General features: G+C 47.3%; 1 protein-coding gene across 1 annotated transcript in view; it reads right to left on the reverse strand.

The window, feature by feature from the left end:
* The window catches only part of LOC308466867 (metabotropic glutamate receptor 6-like), a 43,312-nt gene extending 19,485 nt beyond the window's left edge, over positions 1-23,827 (reverse strand). The window contains exons 1-2 of the mRNA XM_080988088.1: positions 23,726-23,827; positions 6,639-7,153 (exon numbers count right to left, since the gene is read on the reverse strand). Of these exons, the coding sequence (XP_080844214.1) occupies positions 6,639-7,115 (477 nt within the window). The 5' untranslated portion in view covers positions 7,116-7,153; positions 23,726-23,827. The remainder of the gene's footprint in view (positions 1-6,638; positions 7,154-23,725) is intronic.
* Positions 23,828-25,089: the final 1,262 nt, after the last annotated feature.

A 25,089-nucleotide genomic window follows, 5' to 3' on the forward strand; every position in this document is an offset into this window, starting at 1 on the left:
ATGGCAAACACAGTGTTTCTAGTCTGGCCCCAGTGTGCGCACTTAATACCCAAGCTTTGTTATTGTAGAATTGAAAAGGATGATTCACTTGAAACAGGAAACCAAGTATCAGCCTATAAATATGTATTGTCAAAACAAATCCAGACTAGTGGAGGAAACCATTCAAACCCAAAGATGCTGTAACAGGGCAATGAGGTATGTGAGGCTCAGTTCTAGGTTCTGGAATATGCTTTCTTTTTCATATGCATTGCATTCCCTAGCTGCTAGCAGATGAGATCAGGAAAGCTTCCAGATTAGCCCCTTTCTTTCATATTGCCTTTTCCCCCTCTCAGAGAATGAAGATTACATCATGATACTCCTCTTCCAATCCAGTGTTTTCTGCATCCCCCCCCCACACACTTTGAGGGGGTTTTCAGGGGCAGGGTTGCAATAAAGCATAATTGCAGCACCTGCCTGCCAACTGTAGGCAGTCAAAATGCTATTGAGGCTTTTAACTACTGTGCCTCTGATTAAAAGCTTCCTCTTTGTAGGTTCTGTGCTGTTTATCACTTCCTGTTCAGTGCTGCCAGGTGGTTAGAGATCAATTGCTCCTTAGGTAAAGGGTAAAGGGACCCCTGACCATTAGGTCCAGTCGTGGCCGACTCTGGGGTTGCGGCGCTCATCTCGCTTTATTGGCCGAGGGAGCCGGCATACAGCTTCCGGGTCATGTGGCCAGCATGACTAAGCCGCTTCTGGCGAACCAGAGCAGCTCACGGAAACGCCGTTTACCTTCCCCCTGGGAATCCCCGTCGCGGGGATTCAAACCGCTGACCTTCTGATAGGCAAGTCCTAGGCTCTGTGGTTTAACCCACAGCGCCACCCGCAGAGACCCTTAATTGGTAGGTAGCTTCTGTTTCCTGCCTAGTGGTGGTGCAGTTAATAAACCAGTTTCTTTTCTTTTAAAGAAAAATAGTTATTTTGCTATAAAAGAAAAATAATAGTGAAAGTTAGCCTGTAATTAAAGCTCTCCCTGCATAATAGTAAAAAGAACCTGACTTATTGAGGGGCAGTGCATCACAAAACTTCCAGCTGTGTAGAACAGGAAGGAATAAAATGAGCAGAATGTGAAAAGAAGAAGCTACCAATTAACATTACAGGGGACATTGGTGGATATCACTCAATTGCAAGTAAACGTTTGAGAAAGATTTTGACCATGGGGAAGGAGATTGCCATTTAACATAGTGCCATGTGGACATAGTGCACAATCCCTCTTCCAGCTGATTGCAGAAGTTAAAGGGCCTGTAGCATGGAAGCAACCTGAGAGGCTGTGCACCAGGCTAGGCAGCGGAAAAATAGCTGCTGGAGCTACCCTGATAGAAGAGGACTGAGTGTTGGGTTTAGAAGATGCAGGAGGCTGCAGTTCAAAACCCATGATGAAGCTCAATGGATAATGGTCAGCGATGCTGCGAGATGTAGCCCAAACCATTTGGAGAGCACCAGGCTGGGGACAGCTGGCATATATCATAGCGCTGTTGTGCTTGTCTGTGGATAATTATTACAGAAATGCTAAATGGGAAATGGAAGGCAGAGATTAGAGTGGTGTTTTATACCAGATTTTGGGGGCAGTGTGAGGAAACTGAGGGCAGAGGGCATCCAACAGAACTGAGCTGATCATCTTGGCTCTTTCCCAATTCCAACCCACGTCTCCTGGATCGTCTCCCAATCTTTGAGGCAGATGGATCCCAGGACTCCTGGTTCCCCTCACCAAAATCCAGTTTCCCAGTGAGAATGCTGGCTTCCATTATCCTGCCCCCCACCCACCCCCGTCCTCCTCTCCTAGCTGCACCAAATTGTCCCATTTCCCTTTCCACAGCATGTCTCTGCTTCCCGCCCTCGCTGGGTCTGTGAGAAGCCCCATTAAAGCGATTAGTGATGGGGATTAGAGGGGTTTTAGCAAAATGAGCAGCAGCAGCTCCAGTCAGGGACAGCTGAGGCTGGGGAAGGAGCGGGGGGGGGGGGAGTTTGCAAGGCTGAGGCTGCTCAGCAGGACCCATGTGTGGAACAGCACATTTACCTAGATCTGCATAGCAAGAATGTGGACAAGGCAGGCAGGTTTGCATCTCAGTAATATCCAAAGGCAACACATGCCCAAGTACAACAATGCAATGTCAATATAAACTCTTTATATAATCTATACAGAACACTGAACAATATGAAATATATGAAATATGCACTCTCTGTGCATATGTGCTCATGATTTTTGGGTGTGTCTTGTCAAGTCACATGGAGGGAGCAGCAGGTCCCTATAGCCCCTGGGCCCTCCTTTGCGGTTCTAAGCTCCTGCAAACTCAAGAACACTTGATACAAATTGGTTGCTCCTTGGGGCTGGTACTAGTTATCAGTCATTAGTTCTAACCATCTAACTATCTGTTGCCCGGCCAACTCTTTCCCTGCCTGTCCCTGGCATGCAGTCCCTAGAAGGTTGCTTTTGGGGAAGTGTGGCCCCCAGGCTGAAAAACGTCCCCCACCCCCGCTCCTAGGCATTTTGCTGCTTGAGGGGAACAGCAAGATGGCACCCATCGCCACCCATTTCAGCAGACATTGGAGGCACTGGGTAGACCGTGTGGCATGTATGCCACTACCTCCCCTTCCTCCCACCTGCCACTTAAGGAATCTACCTAATGGTAGGGCTGGCCCTGATGAATCAGCTGTTTCTAGAAAGGCTTGGGGTGTTGGCTAATAGTAAAAAAAGGTTGCTCAACCATTAACCATTGAAAGTTCATTCTCTGTGTCTGCCTCCATTTCTCTGTGTCCATTGAAGGATCAAACAAGATATGGTGTTAATGGCATGGAGGCAATGAATGTGCATGCTTAAAAAAACCCAAAAACCCCAAAGTACAAGGATGAGGCGAGCCCAGCAAGCAGGAAAGCTTTGCACTGTCTCTCCCCACCTCCTGCAGCCCCAATGTAGTTGGGGCATGGGTAGGCAAACTAAGGCCCGGGGGCCGGATTTGGCCCAATCGCCTTCTAAATCCAGCCTGCGGACGGTCTGGTAATCAGCGTATGAAAATAGGGACGTCCCATTCCATACTGATAATTTTACTGTTTATACCCCACACATCTTACTGGGTTGCCCCAGCCACTCCGGGCAGCTTCCAACATATATAAAACATAATAAAACATTAAACATAAAAAAAAATCCCTTTACAGGATTGCCTTCAGATGGTCAGGGGTCAGATAACTCCATACTACCAGCATTTCTCTAATGGAAATAGGGACATTCTAGGCTCCCAGTACGTTTCCGAGCACAATTCAAAGTGTTGGTGCTGACCTTTAAAGCCCTAAACGGCCTCGGTCCTGTATACCTGAAGGAGCGTCTCCACCCCCATCGTCCAGCCCGGACACTGAGATCCAGCACCGATGGCCTTCTGGCGGTTCCCTCATTGCGAGAAATGAGGTTACAGGGAACCAGACAGAGGGCCTTCTCGGTAGTGGCGCCCGCCCTGTGGAATGCCCTCCCTTCAGATGTGAAGCAAATAAGCAGCTATCTTCTTTTTAAAAGACATCTGAAGGCAGCCCTGTTTTAGGGAAGTTTTTAATATTTAATGCTGTATTGTTTTTAACACTTGATTGGAAGCCGCCCAGAGTGGCTGGGGAAACTCAGCCAGATGGGCGGGGTATAAATAATAAATTATTATTATTATAGCGTCTTTTTACATGAATAGAATGTGTGCTTTTCTTTAAAATGCATCTCTGGGTTATTTGTGGGGCATAATAATTCGTTCATATTTTTTCCCCAAAATATAGTCCGGCCCCCCACAAGGTCTGAGGGATAGTGGACCGGCCCCCCGCTGAAAAAGTTTGCTGACCCCTGGTGTGGGGTGTGGGGAAGGGCCCCCATGGATAAACATGCAGGTCCATCGCATTGCGTTCATGCATCTGGCTACGAGCCCCATGATCCCGAAATCACAACAGGGCAGCGCCTTCCTTTGACGTTGTGCAAAATGACACAAAATAATGAGCAAGCTTCCAGGTTCCGCAGAACGCTTCATTGGGCTGGAGGTTAAGGGAAACAAGGGGGGTGGGGTGGAGCTGTGTGGTGGTGCAGATGCCCCAAATTCCTGCAGTTTGTAATGGTTTTAAGGTGGTGTTCTGGTGGTGCCTGGCTCCCTGCCACACTCACTTATCTGCCTTGCAACTATTGCCCACCCTTCCACCCAAGCCCACCTCCCTTGCCCCTTTTACCAGCCCTGCCTGTTCTAGCTTCCCTCCCTAGGCAGCTGCTAAGCACCTCTGCCAAATCTGGCGTGTCAGGGAAAAGCCATCTGTCCTACAGCTCAAACTGACCCTGCTACCCCCCACCACCCCAGAGACTCCCAGCTGAGTATAGTTAAAAGGTCAGACGTGTGTTTATGTGGGACTGGGCTACTCATCCATGATCAAATGCTCAGGGAGGCTTGCCTCAATTTCTCTCTGCTTGCAGGGCTTCTGCTGTGCTTTTAAGTGCAGCGTGACAGGCAGAAATTCAACAGGTGAATCTCTCCAATCATCACATTTCATGCCAGGAAGTACTTTGCCTGTTGGTTTTCTGCCTCATGGGTTAAAGGCACAGGAGTCGAGTTAAAAAGGGATGGTAGTCTTTAAGGTCTGGTATCAAACGCTCGGTACCATTGCTTTTCTCCCCATATTTGCTGGAGAAAATGAATGTTCAGTCCCCAACCTATGCACACTCTCCTCTCCGATGTATTTGCAAATATAAAAGTTCTGTACTTTTAAAGCTCTTTAGCTACCATAACTATGTGGCTATGAAGTGCAGGAGCAGTAAGGGTATAAAGGAGGAAGCCATGAGAAAGGGAGAAGTTCCCAATTTAGAAGTTTCAGTCCTGTGTTATTCAAACACATCTCCACAAACATGAGGACTAGGAACTTTTTAAAAACATGAATGCCAAAATTCCCAGGCACCCACGTTTCGGGCAGCATCAGACATCTGTACACAGGACATCAGTTTTTAGCATGCTCTCTCTCTCTCTCTCTCTCTCTCTCTCTCTCTCTCTCTCTCTTTCTCCTCCATTCAGAAAAACTCTCTCAGCCTTGTTCTAGATGTTGTTCAACTTCCACTGTCCATGATGACCATTGGCCATGCTGCCTGGAGCTAATGGGAGTTGGTGCCCAACAACATCTGAAAGGCCACAGATTCCCCATTCCTGGTATAGTAGCAGTTGATTGTCACTTTGATAGAGATGTTTCTCCCTTCTTAGGACCTGATTCTGGTTCTTAACCAGTGTGCTGACTTCTGAGCAGTTGGAATGTTTCTGAACACCCAATAACACACATCACCTAACAGACCCTCCAAGTGTCCCTATTTACCAGGGACACCCCTGATTTAGAGAAGCCATCGCGGTTTCTGATTTGATCCTGCTTTTCCTTAGAATGTCCCTATTTCCATTAGAGAAATGCTGGAGGGTATGGAGTTATCTGACCCGTGACCGTCTGAAGACAATCCTGTAAAGGGAAGGTTTTTTTCTGTTTCAAGTTTTGTTATGTTTTATATATGTTGGAAGCTGCCCAGAGTGGCTGGGGCAACCCAGTAAGATGTGTGGGATATAAACAGTAAAATTATCAGTATGGAATGGGACGTCCCTATTTTCATTGGACAAATGTTGGAGGGTATGAGCTAAGCCGATCGCCGAAGAATTGATGCTTTTGAATTCTGGTGCTGGAGGAGACTCTTGAAAGTCCCATGGACTGCAAGAAGATCAAACCTCTCCATTCTGAAGGAAATCAGCCCTGAGTGCTCACTGGAAGGACAGATCCTGAAGATGAGGCTCCAATACTTTGGCCACCTCATGAGAAGAGAAGACTCCCTGGAAAAGACTCTGATGTTGGGAAAGATGGAGGGCACAAGGAGAAGGGGACGACAGAGGACAAGATGGTTGGACAGTGTTCTCGAAGCTACCAGCATGAGTTTGACCAAACTGCGGGAGGCAGTGGAAGACAGGAGTGCCTGGCGTGCTCTGGTCCAGGGGGTCACGAAGAGTCAGACACGACTAAACGACTAAACAACAACCACATGAGCTAAGCCAATGGCTAAGAAGAGCTCATTTCAATATATGCACAGTGTGTCTAAATTCATTGTTGTACATTGTTTTAATTGTCTGTTTTTATTGAATGTTTTTATTTGTTTTTAGTTTTAGTTGTTTTATTGAATGTTTTTATTTGTTTTTAGTTTTAGTTGTTTTATTGAATGTTTTTATTTGTTTTTAGTTTTTATCTGTTTTAATTATCAGTTTTGTTTTTTATCCACTTAATATTCTATTCTCTGACTGCTGGTCTATGACTGTAATAAACTGATTGAATTGAATTGAATATACTGAAGCCAGAGAACTATTACAACCATTCAAAGGTTGTAGGTTGTGTTGACAATTAGGTGCTTTCTTCTTTTGGTTCGCATATTGCTTCAAAAGCTGCAAATTACGTGAGTTTGGCTCCATGTTGGGCAAAAGATTCCGGTACTGCGGGGGGATGGACTAATTACCATCGTGGTCCATTCCAACTCTGCAATTCTATGATTTCCCCCCATTCCTACCGTGCCCCCCACCCCATAGCTGTTCGGCCTTTTCTGGGGAAATGCCATTTTTAAGTCCTGCCCCTCTACTCACGGCAAAGAGGCGAAGCACATTGGCCACCATGATAGAGACAGAGCTGGCAGAGGCGCCAATGACAGCCACCACACGCTCGGGCTTGGCGATGATGGGTGGCTCCCCGTTGGAACAGCGCACGCCGGAAGTATCCTTCTGGATCAGGGCCTGGACAAACGTCAGCGACTGCTCCAAGGCGTAGGTGTCGCGGGAGCAGGTGTCCAGGATGCGAGCGCCCAGCGTCATGTTGGGAAGCAGGTCGGGGTCACTGTTGATCTGGTCCAGGGCGTACAGCATGGCCTCCATCCGATGGATTCCCTTCTCTTTCTTCACTTCCCCACACGGCACTCCAGCGGGGCCACGGGAGTGGACGGGGAACAGCCCTCCCAGCGTGATGTCCCCTTCTATCTTGATCGAGTCTGCTTGCGTAGCTGCTTGGCTGCATCCCAAGGTCCACAGTGACCATAGACAGAGCAGCAGGAAGCCGGCTGGGTCCATGTTGGGTTGTCTTGCTGGGACACTGGGAGGATTACGGTCTGGGTTCGGAAGAAAGAAGAGTTAGGAGAGGGAGCAGGGTAGGGTAGTCCATCAGAGGGCACTTTTGACCATGGAACCCTCAGACTTGAAGCCAGCACTGGGATGGTGCCATTTGAATGTTTACCCCAACAATAAAAAATTTCTGGGATAATATCTATAATGAATTTAAGAAATTATTCAGACTAAGCTTTAAAAACAACAACCCTGAGATCTTTCTTTTAGGCATTTTACCATTAGAAATTAAAAAAGACATAAGACCGCTGTTCATGTATGCCACCACAGCAGCAAGAATTTTTGTGGTGAGGAAATGGAAAAACGAAACAATACCGACAATTACAGATTGGCAGATACTCATGTTAGAATATTTACAACTAGCAAAACTGACGGGAAGAGTTAGAGGAGTATTGAGCCAGAAAATATTTGGAGAATGGAGAATATTTAAGGATAATATAAGATAGTATTGTACCAATCACACCATATTAGCAGAACTGGAGTGATACTTGTAAACACAAAAATACCATTTGTGGAGTAGACGGGAACAATATTAAAGAATATAAAACTGTGCGGGGGGAAATGACAGCATAAACAGTACAATGAGAATGGTTGGAAGACTCCTTTTGTCAGAAGTCTTTTTTATTTAGCCTGGAGAAGAGGAGGTTAAGGGGTGATATGATAGCCATGTTCAAATATATAAAAGGATGTCATATAGAGGAGGGAGAAAGGTTGTTTTCTGCTGCTCCAGAGAAGCGGACACGGAGCAATGGATCCAAACTACAAGAAAGAAGATTCCACCTAAACATTAGGAAGAACTTCCTGACAGTAAGAACTGTTCGACAGTGGAATTTGCTGCCAAGGAGTGTGGTGGAGTCGCCTTCTTTGGAGGTCTTTAAGCAAAGGCTTGACAACCATATGTCAGGAGTGCTCTGATGGTGTTTCCTGCTTGGCAGTTGGTTGGACTCGATGGCCCTTGTGGTCTTTTCCAACTCTATGATTCTATGATTCTATGATTTAAGTGTTTAATTAAGTATTAATTAGGAAGATTTTTTTTTGGTACGTAAATTTGCTTTTTCTTTTTTCTGTATTTTCTTTTCTTTTTTCTTAATTGTTTTTTCTTCAATTTTTTTTGTAGTATGTGATTGTAACTTCTTTGTAAATTCTTTGTATAAGTGTGTAATTTAAATTAATAAAGATTTTTTTAAAAAAATCCCTTGGGTGAGTTCACATTTCGCCTTCACTGCAGTAACACTGGGGTGGGGAAGCTCACACCCCCAGGGCCAAATGTATCCTTCCAGGTCTTTCACTCTCTCTGACCCTCAAGATTATTCCCAGGCTCACCTCCTCCTCAGCCACAGCCCTTCTCCTCAGGCAATTCATCACCACTCTGCTAGGGTTGCCATATATTTCAAAAAGTAAAAAATCTTGACACAAGCTTTTGGGGTGGGGGCAGAGTTGTTGAGCTTTTTCTTTTTTTTTCTGAACCAAAGTTGTTAGGCTTTGCCCCCAAAGAATGTTCTAGAGCTACAGTGGTACCTCAGGGTAAGGACTTAATTTGTTCCGGAGGTCCGTTCTTAACCTGAAACTGTTCTTAACCTGAAGCACCACTTTAGCTAATGGGGCCTCCTGCTGCTGCCACGCCGCCAGAGCCCGATTTCTGTTCTTATCCTGAAGCAAAGTTCTTAACCTGAAGCAATATTTTTGGGTTAGCGGAGTCTGGAACCTGAAGCGTATGGAACCTGAGGTACCACTGTATTTTTAAGAGAATAAATCTACTCTTACGAGATGGGTTGCAATTTCCACCAGGACATGGCTTCCGACAGCCAAATCCTGGCTATGTCTGGTAAATTACAGACATATTGCAACCCTACACTCTGCAGCCTCCTGGAGTGTTTTTGCCTTGCTATAATGTGTGTGAACTCTGAGAATGCTTTTGCACTTGGGGTGGAGGCTGGTGTGTCTGTGTGTGTGTGTTTGTTTAGAAACTAGCCTACATTACAAAGGCAAACGTTTCTCTTTTTTCCCCTTTCTTTTTTTTATTGACTTAAGAAAACTAAGAAACGAAGAAGTCTAAGTTAACATTGCCTTCTACTGATAAGAAATAATAATAGCTATTACAATAATTAAAATACTAAAAATACATTTACTTCCCCTTTTGAACTTCTATTCTGGTTACAATATATTACTATTCTATAAGAATCTATTATATCCTTTGCTGTCCCATATATTATTTTATTTCCCAAATTCAACCTAACCCTGCCCTCCTCCCCACTGCTTCCCTTCACCTGTGTGAGATCTTCCTAACATGTTTTTTTAGTTGTTTTAACAAAATAAAATAACATGAAAACTGATAAATTATAATTACTTCTTTTGTCCATACACGCTTAGCAATTGCCTATTAAGAGTTTTGCTTTAACACCATATTTCTTCATGTATTCCCATTCTGTATATAATTTTTGATTGATGCCGTCATTTTTGCCATCTCGGCAAACTCACAAGTCTTAACTTGCCATTCTGTCATTTGTGGTACCTTTTCTGTTTTCTAATATTTTGCCATAAGTATTCTTGCGGCTGTGGTTATATACAAAAATATATTCCTTTTGTCCTTGGGTATGTCGTTTGTTAATAAATTCAATAAGTATGACTCTGGTTTTTTTTGAAATAGAGCTCCTGAGGCTCTTTTTGATCTCCTCATGTATCTCGTTACAAAATTGTTTTACCACCTTACGCCCCCACCACATATGGCAAAAGTTTCTATTCCTTGCTCTGCATACTTCTTCTTGTCCCACCTGCCATCACTCTTTTGTGGCCCCTGGAAGGCTGCTTGGAAGGCAATGTGGCCCCCAGCCTGAAAGAGTTGTCCCCACCCGACTTGCAGCCAAAGCTAAGAAAAACACTGAGAAAGGAAGGCGCTTAAAAGGGAGGGGAGGGAAAGGAGGGAGCGAGGAAAAGGCGGAGAGGGAAAGCTGCAAGGAATGGCTCTCTAAAAGCTTTTCGTAGTACCTGACCCAAGACACACAAGGGCACTTTTTCTCAGCTGCTTCAGCTCTGAAACAAGAGATACAGCTCCGCTTTGGGATGAAATGAGGCCACCGGGGAGGGAGGGGCTCTCTGTTTTCTAGCAATCCCAGACAAATCTGCCTCTGTTTGACTACCCATCTCCCCTCCCCTCTTCCTGCGACAGGCAGGGCTGGCCCTACCCTGAGGCAGAGTAAGGCAGCTGCCTCAGGTGACAGGTGCTGGGGTGCAGGAGGAGTGGCAGTGAGGGGTTGGTGGAAAGCATTGTGTGGGACTTGCAGGGGTTGACTTCAGCCTGTGCCCCTTAAACTAGTTTGCTGCCCTCTGGTGGGGTGGCACAGCCTTCTTGGAAAACCCCCCTCCCCCACTGACTGCACACACAGCAGACATTTACTAATAATAATAAATAAATAAATAATAATAAATTTTATTTATACCCCGCCCTTCCCAGTTTAAAAACCGGGCTCAGGGCGGCTAACAGCAGATATAAAACATTGATTAAAATGCGACTTAAAAACAGCATAAAATACAACATAAATGCAGCATCAACGTCAATAAAATTCAAAAATTCAAGGGTCGTTTTTTGGGGGGAACCCCAGTCAGTAAACAGTAAATGATCACCAGGTCTAACTGGCCAAGTTGGTCCTACTAGGGCCAGCAAGGAGACCAAGGAAGAGTTTAAATGTGGGGTCCCAGATGGGTTTCCTCATAGAAAAGGAAAGGGAAAAGGGAAATAAAAGATCAGGCTGAATTCAAATTAAAGGCCAGGCGGAATAGCTCTGTCTTACAGGCCCTGCGGAAGGAGATCAAGTCCTGCAGGGCCCTAGTCTCGTGGGACAGAGCATTCCACCAGGTCGGAGCCATCACTGAAAAAGCCCTGGCCCTGGTGGTGGGTAGTCTGGCTTCTTTAGGGCCCGGGACCTTTAAGCTATTATTATTCATGGAAGGCTTCCCCCTGAAGAATCATGGGAACTATAGCTTGCTTCTCACAGAGCTACAATTCCCAGCACCCTTAAACTACAGTTCCAAATATTCTTTTTTTGGGGGGGTGTTGGGCAACAACTCCCATCCCTCACCACTGGGTGAGATGGCTAAGGAAGATGGGAGTTGTAGTCCAACAACACCTGAGGCCTCAGGGGTGGAGGAAAGCTGTGGAGAATGCCATCCCATCACCAGTGATGGGACTAAATTTAGCTGGCTGGCTGGCCGGCTTCAGTCCATGGAAATTGGAGGGGGGACACGCGATGGTGTCGTTTGCTGCAGAGTAAGCCCCATGTAAGATTGCTGCCTGAAACACTTACGCCAAAGAGCCCAGAGTGGCTCACAAAAGACCTCAAACAGCAATGCGACCATTTTTAAAACAATTTGACCACAGCAATAAATATAGCAAGGGAGTCATAAAACACTATGGTAAAAGAAAAATATTTATTTAAAAACGCAACCACCATCAAAAATAATAAAACAGCAGAAATTAAAACCACTTTGAAAAGGAGGAACCATTTATGACCCTAAAAAGGAAGCTTTTGACCATCTTAAAGAAGGCCATTAGAGACACTTACTGTATTGGCCTGAATATAAGCTTCACTTTCCCCCCCAAATTCCAACCGTGAAAAGTTAAAGTGCGGCTTATATTCACGACTTTCCAACATGCAGCCAAGAGCAGCGAGGAACGGAACGGCTTATATTCAGGTATTTTTTCTTTCTGTCCCTCCAATTTTAAAGGTGCGGCTTACATTTGGATACGGCTTATATTAGGGCCAATACAGTATCTCTCTCTTACTGTGTTTTAAAAAGCAGGCTTGTTACTTACAGTCATACAATTCCCGGGAGATGCCAGGGATTGAACCTGCGCCCTTCTGCACACAAGGCAGATGCTCTGCCACGGAGCTATAGCTGTTCCCCCATTGTATGACTGCAAGTAACAAACCTTTCTGAAAGCACAAAGGAAAGAGGGTTCCGATTCTCCAGTGGGTAAGTCCGCGCTGGTGTTGAAAGGAGAATTTAAAAGAAGGCAAAAGCTGCTACTGTCTGTCTTACAGCACTGTCCCTTGCATTTTGGCTCCACCACTGAGTCTAAGCTTCTGCACCGCAGGAGACCAAGGAAGCCCTAAAGTGCTAAACATGCCTTCTCCAACCCTGCCAGTTATTGTCTCCTTATGGGCACTTCCCATAGTTCTGTTCTGGTGCACATGAGCAGCAGTGGAGCAATCAGAAAGAGATACTCTTTGGAGCAGGGCCGACCCACCCATGAGGCAAGCTGAGGCGACTGCCTCAGGCAGCAGATCCACAGGGGCAGCAGACCCTGATTTTAATCTCTTTTTTATAATTTTTATTAAAGATTTAAACAAAACATATTATCCAAAAACATGTTGTCCTTAGTTTCCCCCACATTTTCCTCCCTCCCTCCCCCCCCACCCTCCCACACAACCCCCCACCCACCCCCCGACTTCCCTCAGTTCCAGTCTTTGGTTTCTCTGTGAATGCTCTTCTCTGCATGTTACAAAGTTGTATAAATCCTTAAATTATTTAACTGATTATTGTCAGTTTGTGAGTGTTTATTCAAAGCCAGCCAAGGAGTCCAGTTCTCTTTGTTGCATCTTCAAATACTTTGTAAAGGGTTCCCATTCATCTTTAAAGTCACAGTTATCCTTGTCCCGTAGCTTGTGTGTCGACCCTGATTTTAATCTTTATCCCTCCCCCTGCTCTTGTTCCTAATAATAATAATAATAATACGGTAATATTTATACTCTGCCCATCTGGCTGGGTTTCCCCAGCCACGCTGGGCGGCTTACAGTACAGATAAAAACATAGCAAAACTTCAAACATGGGAGCCGAGGGTCCTTGGGCACCCATAATAATATAATTGTGGGGACTGGGCACCCGCAAAGCCAATGGGAAAAGCCGACAGGCGGCAGCAGTGCTCTGAGAAAGAAGCAGTTCACCTCTGTCCTCTGCAGCCAGCAAGCAAAACACCTTTTTCCGACCAGGGTGGGGGGCTCGGACATGAAGGCAGACTCTGAGTATGAACCCCTCGCCATGGAAAAGGGTGCCTCGCTGGCTGCGGAGAAGAGGAGCCGCCGCAAACAGACATGCGACGTCACACGCACACACCTGCACGTAGTGTGTGTGACGTCGCACGTCCGTGTTGCGGTAGCGGGCACCCACAATCCTGATAGTGAGATGGTACCCCTGACCTCAAACATTAAAAACTTCCCAATACAGGGTTTTCTAAAAGTCAGATAGTTGTTCATTTCCTTGACATCTGATGGGAATGGAGCCACTGCCAAGAAGGCCCTCTGCCTTGTTCCCTGTAACTTCACTTCTTGCAGTGAGGGAATGTTCATTCGGCCCTTCTGCCCTGGCAGGGAGGGTGTCGCCATTTTGTGGGTCCCCTCAGGTGCCAAAATGTCTTGGGCTGGCCCTGGTTTTGAGTGAGGTGTTTGGTCTTTGTTGCCACACGGACTCTGCCACCGTTCCTGTCAACAGCCCTGTGCACCAGCAGGGGATGAGTGTGATTGCTTGGCAGATCAAAGATTCTACATGAGAGCTTGAGAAGTATTCAGTAAGGCAGTGGGAGGCAGAGGGTGAATCTCTGGCCCTGCATATGTGGTTGGGCTACAGCTCCCGTATTCCTGATCCTTGACTATGCTGGCTGGGACTGATGGAAGTTCAGCAACATCTGGAAGGATACAGGTTTCTGTTCCTTGCAATACAAGAATGCCGTTACTCAGGGTACAAGTTTTGGGAAGTGAAATGTGACTTTGGAGGGTGGGCAGATCCCTTGGGCTGGACATGTAGGAAGGGTAATGAATTAACTGTAAGTTCTCTTGGGGAAAGTGGAAAGTTATTACACACTTTTAATGATATTTAAAAGGTAAAGGGACCCCTGACCGTTAGGTCCAGTTGCAGACGACTCTGGGGTTGCGGCGCTCATCTTGCTTTATTGGCCGAGGGAGCCGGCGTACAGCTTCTGGGTCATGTGGCCAGCATGACTAAGCCGCTTCTGGCGAACCAAAGCAGCGAACAGAAATGACGTTTACCTTCCCGCCACAGTGGTACCTATTTATCTACTTGCGCTTTGACGTGCTTTCGAACTGCTAGGTTGGCAGGAGCAGGGACTGAGCAATGGGAGCTCACCCTGTCTCCTTTAAATAGGTTTCAGCTGTTGGCTCTGCTGCTTTTATTCTGCGGTCCCCCTGTGGACTGTGGCTGCTTCCAGAGAACCTGTTTATTGTGCATCCATCCTGATTTGTTTGCACAAAGCTTGCAGGGAGTTTAAACGACGATGGCTATTTGTCGTGCATTCATTCTGATCTGCTTGCAGGGGAAATGCAAAGCTTCTTTCACAAACAGCCCATTCATTGCTAGGGCAATTACAGGGGGTTGTCTCCAATGCTAGCCCTACTCAACGTACACCTGCTGAAATGAATAATCCTAACTTACTTGTGTCCATTAATTCCAATGGGTCTACTCTGAGTAGGACTAGCATTGGATACAGCCAGGTTATTTTCATAGGCGCATCCATCAGATGCTTTCGTCTTGCTGTCCCCTCATCCAATCTCATTTTTAAAACAACATCATCATCAACAACAACAACATTCTTTCATTTCTGCCTTATTCCAAACAGGCAGCCCTGTTTAGGGAAGCTTTTAATGTTTGATGAATTACTGTATTTTAATATTTTGTTGGAAGCCACCCAGAGTGGCTGGGGAAGCCCAGCCAGATGGGCACGGTATAAATAAATCATCATCATCATCATCATCATCATCATCTGAACTTTCTGCATTCCTCTCCAGTAAAACCCATGCTCATGAACACTCATTTAGCTGCTGTTATTTTTTTGCAAAGTGCTTGACAGCAACATGATTGTTTACATGTACCCCATATGAAGGCTGTTGTTCCTAGTGGGAATGAAAACACCTTCTCCATCTGTTACACATGAATGGGATGTTGCACTCAGATGGCATTGAAAAATCACTCATGGGAGAATCACGCCAAGGGTGAGGCCAAGACATTTGATTGCCTGGGATGGAAAACCCCAATGGGGATTTCCACTCATTCACATGGGGCAGAATGACTTAGGAACATGCAGAAACACCAAACATTTAAAGCACACAACTTCCCCCAAAGATTACCGGGAACTGTAGTTTCTTAAGGGTGCTGGGAATTGCGGCTCTGTGATGGGTGAACTACAATTCCTGTGAATATTTGGAGGAAGCCATGTGCTTTAAGTGCGATTTACATGTATGGGGTGTACACCTGCTGCTCCACCTTGCCATCACTGTAAGCATCTTGGTTACAACTTATAATTTTACTATAAATTTTGCCTCCCCCGCCCCGCCCCGCGAGCTGGCAAGAACTTCCTTACTTTCTCCCTCCCCCTTCTTTCCTGATCAGAGTCCTGCCTGAATCCAGCAATCCCCATCACACTTGGCAGCCTCTGATCTGTTTAAAAAATAAATATATCAAATCTATTCCTTGTGTGCTTGATTATATGAGCTAATTGTGAATATTGTCTTGAAGTGCAAGCTGGATTTCGAAGGGGCAGAGGAACCAGAGACCAAATTGCAAACATTTGCTGGATTATGGAGAAAGCTAGAGAGTTCCAGAAAGACATCTACTTCTGCTTCATTGACTATGCAAAAGCCTTTGACTGTGTCGACCACAGCAAACTATGGCAAGTTCTGAAAGAAATGGGAGTGCCTGATCACCTCATCTGTCTCCTGAGAAATTTCTATGTAGGACAAGAAGCTACACTTAGAACTGGATATGGAACAACTGATTGGTTCAAGATTGGGAAAGGAGTACGACAAGGCTGTATATTGTCTCCCTGCTTATTTAACTTATATGCAGAATTCATCATGCGAAAGGCTGGGCTGGACCATAAAGAAGGCTGATCGCCGAAGAATTGATGCTTTTGAATTATGGTGCTGGAGGAGACTCTTGAGAGTCCCATGGACTGCAAGAAGATCAAACCTATCCATTCTGAGTGCTCACGGGAAGGACAGATCCTGAAGCTGAGGCTCCAATACTTTGGCCACCTCATGAGAAGATAAGACTCCCTGGAAAAGACCCTGATGCTGGGAAAGATTGAGGGCACAAGGAGAAGGGGACAGCAGAGGACGAGATGGTTGGACAGTGTTCTCAAAGCTACCAGCATGAGTTTGACCAAACTGTGGGAGGCAGTGGAAGACAGGAGTGCCTGGCGTGCTCTGGTCCATGGGGTCACGAAGAGTCAGACACGACTAAATGACTAAACAACAACAGCAAACAACAAATTGTCTTGTATTAACTCTATTGCAAACACTTTAAATTATTGCTACAGGAATTTAATTCAGTGTGTGGCCCCTGTGTCAAAGTATTATTGCAGCCCACTTGGTCTGAGAGGTTGGACGGCCCGGCCATAGGTGGTTCCTACAGAAGGCATGTCTGGGGCTTGGGTGTCCTTGGACACAATATGACTCTCCCCCAGAAATCTGCCTGACTCTCCGCTTGCAACTGCTCTCAGTGACGGCTGGGTGAGGAATGCTTTCTCCTGCCCCAAAGAGAGATGCGCAAAACAACAACAAACCTCTGGTTACGTGAAACATATTCAATAAACACACAAGACGTAACCAGCTGTACGTTTGAAAAAATAATATATACTATTCATTGTATTGAATTGTAGATTTCAACAAAAGTCAGCAGCTACTGCTATGCTATAAGATCCACTGTCCTGTGACATCATATATGAGTTTGTACTACTGATGAAGCCCAAGACGGCGAAACAAGGCTAATATTCCAGAAATCCTTGTCTTAGACTCTGTGAAAGTATTCTGTGGAACTGCAACAACCTTTCGTGTGAACTGTTGGACTCTATGAACAGACAGGTGGAATAGACACTTTCACATATGCATAAACTGATTAGAGAATGAACTAATCCACTGGGTCTTCTACTTTTTTCGTTGAACTTTATGAGCTACTGTTCAATACAATGAATAGTATATATTATTTTTTCAAACGTACAGCCGGTTACGTCTTGTGTGTTTACCAAAGAGAGAAGAGGCAGTCAGTGCCAGAGAATCCAAGGCAGAATCCGTGACCTGGGAGAGGAGAAGCTGGAGGAGGACTGGAAGAAATTCAAGATTTATTTACAAAAATACTGTAATTTGAGTGAATGTTAAGCAGGATGCTAGATCATAAATAACTGAGCACCACTAAATTAGATGACTTAAGATAATGAGTGAGATTGAGAAAATATAAACTTTTTTTTTGAGAATTACAAGATTATAAATATATAGATGGGACACAAGAATGCAAATAAGATGATAAATTGCTGGCAAAAAGTTATAACGATGAAAGTGGGAGCGGGAGATGTGAGGAAGTCCAAAGAAAATGTGAAATTATGTTAAGACATATGTTATATTATTTGTAATATCTATTTTTATTTTAAACCCTAATAAATATTTTTTTTTAAAAAAAAAGAGAATCCAAGGCTGGAATAGAATTATAGAATGATCATGGAGTTGAAAAGGGTCCCATCGGGTCATCTAGTCCAACCCCCCCCCCCATGCGGGAATCTTTTTGCCCAATGTGGGGCTCATACCCAAAAACCTGAGTTTTAAGAGTTTCGTGCTCTTACCAATTGAGCATAGAATAGAAGAGGGTTGGATCCCGGCTGCTCAGTTCCTCCCCACCCCAGTGCTTCAAAAGAAATTTCACCATTCTGAATATAGTGCACACATTGAGCAGAACTACATACTTAAAAAACATTGTTTTTGATTTGTGTAGAAGAGTCAGGTTTCCCAAGAATTCAGAATAGTATGAGAAGGACTGAGAATTGGGGAAATAGGAATTGGGGAAGGGGCTGCAGGGACAGGGGAAAGGAAGGTGGGATGGCAAAAAGCAGGGCAGAGTACTGAGCCTCATCCAAAGTCTGGCTGAACCCAGCGCCCATCAGGATCTGCCTATATAATTTTCTGATTTCTCTGAAGTCTTAAGCACTAGAAGCATTATTATTTACTACTACTACCACCACCACCGCTATGAACACCCCCCAAATGAACAAGTCAGATCAGATCTGAATCCAGGAACAAGGACTGGAATCCCCTGAGGCGGGGGAATTGGTAGAGGCTGAGAACTGAGGAGGGTGGAGATGGCTTTGCATTGGAGGAAAGGCAGCGGTAGCCACCCGGGGCTAAAGACCCTCAATATGGAATTGCGATTTCTGAGCGCTGTTTGTGTGTGTTATTTATTTACTTCCCTCTGTGACTGAAATGCAGCCGATTAAAGCTGAAAGTGGTCTCTCTCTCTCTCTCTCTCTCTCTCTCTCTCTCTCTCTCCGGGGAAAGGGGATTGGTGCCAAAGCCTGGACGGCTGGGATAATAGCACAGTACATTAGGCAGAGAGAAGGGAATGCATCTGCGGAGATCAGGCTGGGGCCAGGGGATGAAAATGGAGGGTCTCTTCTTTCCAAATAGAATTAAAAAGGAAAGAGGACGACTGGCCAGGCAAGGGGTGGGTGGGGGAGAGCTGCTGCAGCAGGCTTTGACCCCCCCACTCCCCCAGAGCAAGCACGTTAGGGGGCAGATGGGAAGAGGGAAGCAGGATTTGAGGACCTGCTCTCATGCACAAGCACCTCCCCAAAAACCACAGCAAACCTTTCCCCTTGCTTTTTGCATTGGATCAATGGTCTCTTCCAACCCCAACCTCCCACACTCTGAGCCTGGGCAAGAGCAACTGTCTGCCTAGCCTTGCCTACTTTGGGATACAGGAAGCAGGCCTCACGCCATCCAAGTTGGACCATCAAGCTCTGTATGGTCCACATCGACAGTGTGTGCTCCCAACTCTTCCTTGGCAGCTGCAGCTTGAAGTTATAGTTACTGGACGCCATATGATGTTAGGTGATTGGCAGGTGGTTTTCCTCACCCAGCTGCAAAGTGGACCCACAGTGGATTGGCTGCCACTGTGGATCTGGCTGGATCCAGCTTCCCCTGTCCTGGTCTACAATGATTGGCAGTGACTCTCCCGGGGTTTGAACAAGAGTCTTTCTGAGTCCTACCTGTGGATGCCAAGGGCTGAACCGTTTGCAAGCCAAGCATGGACTCTTCCACTGAACCTCTCCTTTCTGGGCCCCTTCTATTGGGCTGATCCAGAGCAACTGATTTGCACTGGCTCAAGGCCTGCCCTGTTTGGTCCAGAGATGGCCTCCTTGGATCACCTGGATTGATTGCAACTGCTGCCTTGCATGGCATTGCACGGATATTGTCCAGGACTGAGGCTGGGGTAGCAAGACTTGCTGTTCAGCCAGTGCAGGCAGAACTTCGAGGCAGCCTGTAGCATAGGGTGGGAAACCTCTGACTCATTGGTCAATCTGGTTCTGCCAGAGGGGTCCAGCTTGGCCATGTCCCCCAAACCACACCCGCCCATCAATCAACTGATATCACTGGGTGGCTTCAGCTGATGGGCTTGCAGGACTGGGGTTCAATCCTGCTGGGTGCTGCTTCCCCAGTGGGGAGCACGCTGCCAAAGCAGACACCCCCAAGCCACCCTCTGCAGGTCAACTTTGACAGGTGGGCAGGATCGCGCACCTGTCTGTCACCTGACGTGATCAAGATGTCAGATGATTGTCTGGCAGAGGCAGATGAAGATAAAATTGGACACTTTCCAGCCAGGCAAAAACCCTCAAGGAGTATGTGAATCAGGACTGGTATAGGATGAGGTCTGGGGAGACTTCCTAAAGCCAGGCATTCGTTTCCAGGGTCTGAGGCCTCCTCACCCCTGCATGAGGCATTGCCAGTTCTCCTCAGATTCAGCTCCTAAGAAGGGGCAGGATGCTAGAGCAGCAGCAGGAGAGGCTAACAGAAGCTGTAGGGGGCAAAGAACATCACTTGGCAGGTTGAGGACAGAGCCTGGCTGTGACTAGCAAGTAAGGGACAGGGCTGTTGGACACCAAGGTAGAGTGAATAACAAAAGTGTTCAAGCTTCACAGGATACACCTGGCCCCTTTGGCTCTGAGCTGTCACCCTGAGATTTTCCTTCTTCCCCTGTAGGTCCTGGGAAGGAGGCCAAAACCCTAAAGCTTCAGAGAACCATTGCGGTGTGGTGGTTCAAGTGACAGACCTTAGCCTGGGAGAGCTGGGTTCAAATCTCCACTCCAGCTATGAAACTCATCAGGCAATCCAAAAACCCTAGAGCTGTAGAGGGTCATCCTTGGCCAGTCACTCAACCCTACTTTACAGGATTGTTGTGAAGATAAAATGGGAGGTGGGAGAACCCTGTGTGCTACCCTTTGGAGGAAAGGCAGAATGTAAGTATACTAGCCTGAGAATTAGGCCCTGGTGTCGGAAGGAAGAGATCCAGTCCAGAACAAGGACCAGCTGCTTTAGGGCAGAGCTGGGGAGCACGTGTCCCTCCAGAGCTCCCACCCTCCCTGACCACTGGCTCTGCTGACTAAGCCTGATGGAAATTGGAGCCCCACACTATCTGGAGGGCCACAGGTCCCCACCCCTGCTTTAAAGGCATTGCATTGCAGAGGGTTGGACTAGATGCCCCATGGGGTCCCGTCCAACTCTACAGTTCTATGATTTGATGTTGCTGATGGTCAGGAGATGGCACCATTACCCAAACATGTCCTTCTATCTATACTTCCAAAGAGCCTCCCTTGGTCTTCTCCAATGAAGAGGAATCTTTGACTTCTTTTAGCACATTCTACCTTCTCATTTTTGCTTCACCTCATAGAGCTGCTAGCTCAGATCCCTGGGTGCACAGCTGCCCTGCAAAACTCACCCAGTTTTTAATCCCTGAACAGCAGGCCTGTAGACTTCACTCTAGCAAAGTCACCCACTCTGAATGTGCTCTCCTGCACCACAGCAGCAGCACCAGCAGCAGTGATTGACTGATCATGTGTTTATAGGAGTATCTCACGACTCTTCCTACAAGAACAGAATGAAACAACGGATGCCAGAGATTTGACCCAGAGGATCCTTTAAGAATTTCAAAAGCTGGGAGATCATGCACAGTTTGGACATGATCAGAAACCTTTAAGAGGAAGGGCCGTAGCCCTCCAGGCGTAGAATTCTGTTTTGGCATGTAGAACATCCCGGCTTCGATTCCTGACAGCTCCAGGTAAAGGCTGGGACTTTTCCCTGCCTGGAACCCTGGAGAGCTTCTGTTGGGGCAGTTTTGAGTTGGATGGACCAATGGTCTGACTCAGTATAAGGCAACTTCTCTGTGTTTTCTGTGTCATCGCAAGAGACCCTGCGGGTTGCTTCCCTTAGAGAGAGTGTGCTGCTTCATGGGCACTGCTAAAGATACCACCACCCCAAGCAGCCCCTTGGGTTACTTGGACTCCTGGGCTGGGCCTGGCTTCTGGGATTTTGGCTACCAAAGGGATTGCTCTTTCCACTTAGCTGCCCTGAACAGGCTGCTTCTCCATGTGCCCTGCTGGCCTCTTTGAAATGATGAGCTCTTCCCTTCCGTTTTGCTGCCTTGCACCAGATCCCTTGAACCAGGCAGCACCTCCTGCACCAGCCTTTACACCAGAATTCAGCATGGTGGCCCCTGGAGGCCACTGCAGAAGCTGCTCTTTGCCTCTCGGTTTGTTTGCCTGCAAAGTGGGAGCAATGATCACTCTCCCAACCAATTCATTGGCTGAGTGACAGTGTGAGGTCTTTGTCTTTTTGTAGAGGAGGCACTGATCTCAGAGCTGATGCAGGCCCAGGGCCCAGCCTGTGCCCGACTTGGAATATCCAAAATGGCACTTCCTTGTGCAGATATTATCTTTGGGCTCAGCCCACTGGGAAGTTCTCCTGCACAAAATTATTTGACATGAACAAGAGCTGCACAAGAGCACTACCATGTGCAGTAGATTGTCTCCCATGGAACAGATCTGTCCTTCTCCCACCCTGTGGTCCAGTGGCGTGTGGTCAGTGGACTAGGCTAGTCTCCTAAATGTTCCTGGTAAATTAGAGTATTAAAGTATTATAGCCTGGTGCCTCCTTCCCAAAGCCCGGGAAGCTTCTGCCCAGCTTAAGGGAGGGAAGCACGATGCTCACGCGCATCTCTGGCCCTAACTGCTCCCCTGTGAAAAATCGCACCGCTTGCCACTGCTGTGGTCTTTAATGCTTTTCCCCAATCCTCACCTCGTCCTTTGGAAAAGCCACTTCTGCCCTGACCTGTAAGGCCCAAGAATAATAATCCTGCAGGTTTTGTTGTCCAAGTTAGCAAATGCAAAGACCCATTTTCCTGCCATCTCTGTGCCTCTTTAACAGGGTAATTACCATATTTTTCGCTCTATAAGACACACCAGACCATAAGATACACCTAGTTTTTGGAGGAGGAAAACAAGAAAAAAATATATTCTGAATCTCAAAAGCCAGAACAACAAGAGGGATCGCTGCACAGTGAAAGTAGCGATCCCTCTGGCTGTTCTGGCTTCTGGGATAGCTGCGCAGCCTGCATTCGCTCCATAAGACGCACACACATTTCCCCTTACTTTTTAGGAGGGAAAAAGTGAGTCTTATAGAGCAAAAAATACGGTAATTGTAAAATGGGGTTGTGGTTAGTTGAAGGGAGGGTGGGGTGTTGTTGTTGTTTTGGTTCATGCTTTTTTGGGGGGGGTCTGTTTCATATATTCTATGTTCATAGAAGGTATAGAATCACAGAATTGTAGAATTGGAAGGGACCCCAAGGGTCATCTAGTCCAACCCCCTGCAATGCAGGAAGCTCAGCTAAAGCATCCATGACAGATGACCATCCAACCTCTGCTTAAAAATCTCCAAGGAAGGAGACTTCACAACCTCCAGAGGGAGAGTGTCAAGGACCTCTTACTATCAGAAAGTCCCCCCCCCCCATGTTTAGTCGGAATCTCATTTCTTTGTAATTTGTTGCCTTGCACTAAGAACAACTGTTGTGTAGAAGAAGGTACTCCCAACAGCCACGGCAGCTTCTTCTCTCTCTCCCCCCCAAGCTGTTTCTACAACCCCTCACACCAAACAAACCTCACCTCTCATTGCAATTGTTTAAGGAAAGGAGCCTTGTCCTGGAGGGAGGCGGCGTTGACTTGTTCCGAGGGCTCAGCCCCAGCCCAGAGTCCAGTTTAGAAAATTAAACAAACGAAAGTGCCTCTGAGCAGGTACAGAGTGCATTTCCTTCATCCCGAAGTGATTCAACGGGGGGTTTCAGATCATAGAGGGCAGCAATTCCAATCGCATCTGAACCCGCCGCGCCTCTTTGTCATGTAGAAATTAAACAGGCTTGGAGTCCTCTTTTGCATCTGGTGGGAACCGGCTATACATTATTATTAGGGCAGTATACATACCATTAAGTTGCGCTGAGAGTAGACCCATTGACACCAACGGACCTGAGGGAGTCACGTCCCTTGATCGCGACGGGTCCCTTCTGATCCGGGCTCCCATTGGATGCAGCCCGAAGAAGGCAGCGGCGAGAGGAAAGCCCTCTGCCCATGCTCAGAGGCACTGTCTTTCTATTGATCGCGCCCCCTCTTTTGCACTGGGGGTCCCCGGAGCTGAAGCGCCCCCCCCCGCTCCTCTGCGCCCCCGCCGCCCTCTTCCTCCTACCTGACCCCGGGGTCCCCCGCCGGTGTCGCCTGCCCTCGAGGTCCCTGGCTCTCGCCGCCGTCTCCGCGCGGCATCTCGGGCTCCCCCGGGCTCGCCTGCGTCCCCAGGAGGCGGCGGGTGGCGCCTTGACGCCCCGTCTGCCCAGCCGCTGGGCGCCCGCTGGAATTAGAGATGGCAGCGAAGCGGCGGGCAGGGAAATCCGCTCGGAAAATCCTCGCGCTTTAATGCACCCGGCTTTGGAGAGGATTGGAGTGCAAATGGGAGGGGGGAACCCAGGACGGCGAATTCCGCCTCCCCCCCCCCCGCGCTCCCCATATATTAAGTATGAGAGTGAGAGGGAGAGATCGGCTCCGTTCCTTCCATTCTAGCCTTTCCGAGTCCCCACCCCTCTCTTTCTCATCGCACACCCCTTTCCTGGTGTCTTTCTGCCTTTCTGCATCGCCTCTCCCGCTTTTCCTGTCTTCCTTTTTGCAGCGCAAGGGATGCTCTCAGGTAGGCAGGAGTGCGGGAGACAGGTGCGCCAGCGCGCATCCCCTGCTCTTCCCCAAGGACTTTGGGGCAGGCCCACACCTTCCGGGAATCACTCCAGTCTAGCAGAGCTTAACTCTGCACCCTCCCAAGCCAGCCAGCCGGAAGGGCCAGGGCATGGAAATGAGTATCAAAAGTCACACAGTATATAAGAAACAGTTCTTAGTTGAGTAATGTTGCCTCCCACCCCACCCGTCAACTGCCTCCAGTACATAATAAGGAAGGGTAATTTCAAGACTGGTGTTGGAGGAGACTCCCATGGACTGCAAGAAGATCAAACCTTTCCATTCTGAAGGAAATCAGCCCTGAGTGCTCAGTGGAAGGACAGATCCTGAAGCTGAGGCTCCAAGACTTTGGCCACCTCATGAGAAGAGAAGACTCCCTGGAAAAGACCCTGATGTTGGGAAAGACTGAGGGCACAAGGAGAAGGGGACGACAGAGGACGAGATGGTTGGACAGTGTTCTCAAAGCTACCAGCATGAGTTTGACCAAACTGCGGGAGGCAGTGGAAGGCAGGAGTGCCTGGCGTGCTCTGGTCCATGGGGTCACGAAGAGTCGGACACGACTAAACGACAACAGCAACAATTTCAAGACGCTTGACGGGAATCTAGACAGTAGTTTGCTCGGAGGCTCAGTGTGGGCAGCAGGTCAGGCAGAGCAACGCCCTTTGTATTGCCCTTGTGCCTTGCAGCCTTACACAGCAGAGCGCATCCGGCTACTGGATACGGCTGGCAGGACCTAGGTGAAAACCAGAGAAGAGAGTGCTGGACAGCAGCTGCCAACACAGGTTTTGCATGACAGTTTTGAAGCAGGAGCATTTTTCCGGACAGTGGTCA

This window comes from Podarcis pityusensis (genome assembly GCF_964106645.2).
Source record: "Podarcis pityusensis genome assembly, chromosome: 17".
NCBI classification, from domain to species: Eukaryota; Metazoa; Chordata; class Lepidosauria; order Squamata; family Lacertidae; genus Podarcis; species Podarcis pityusensis.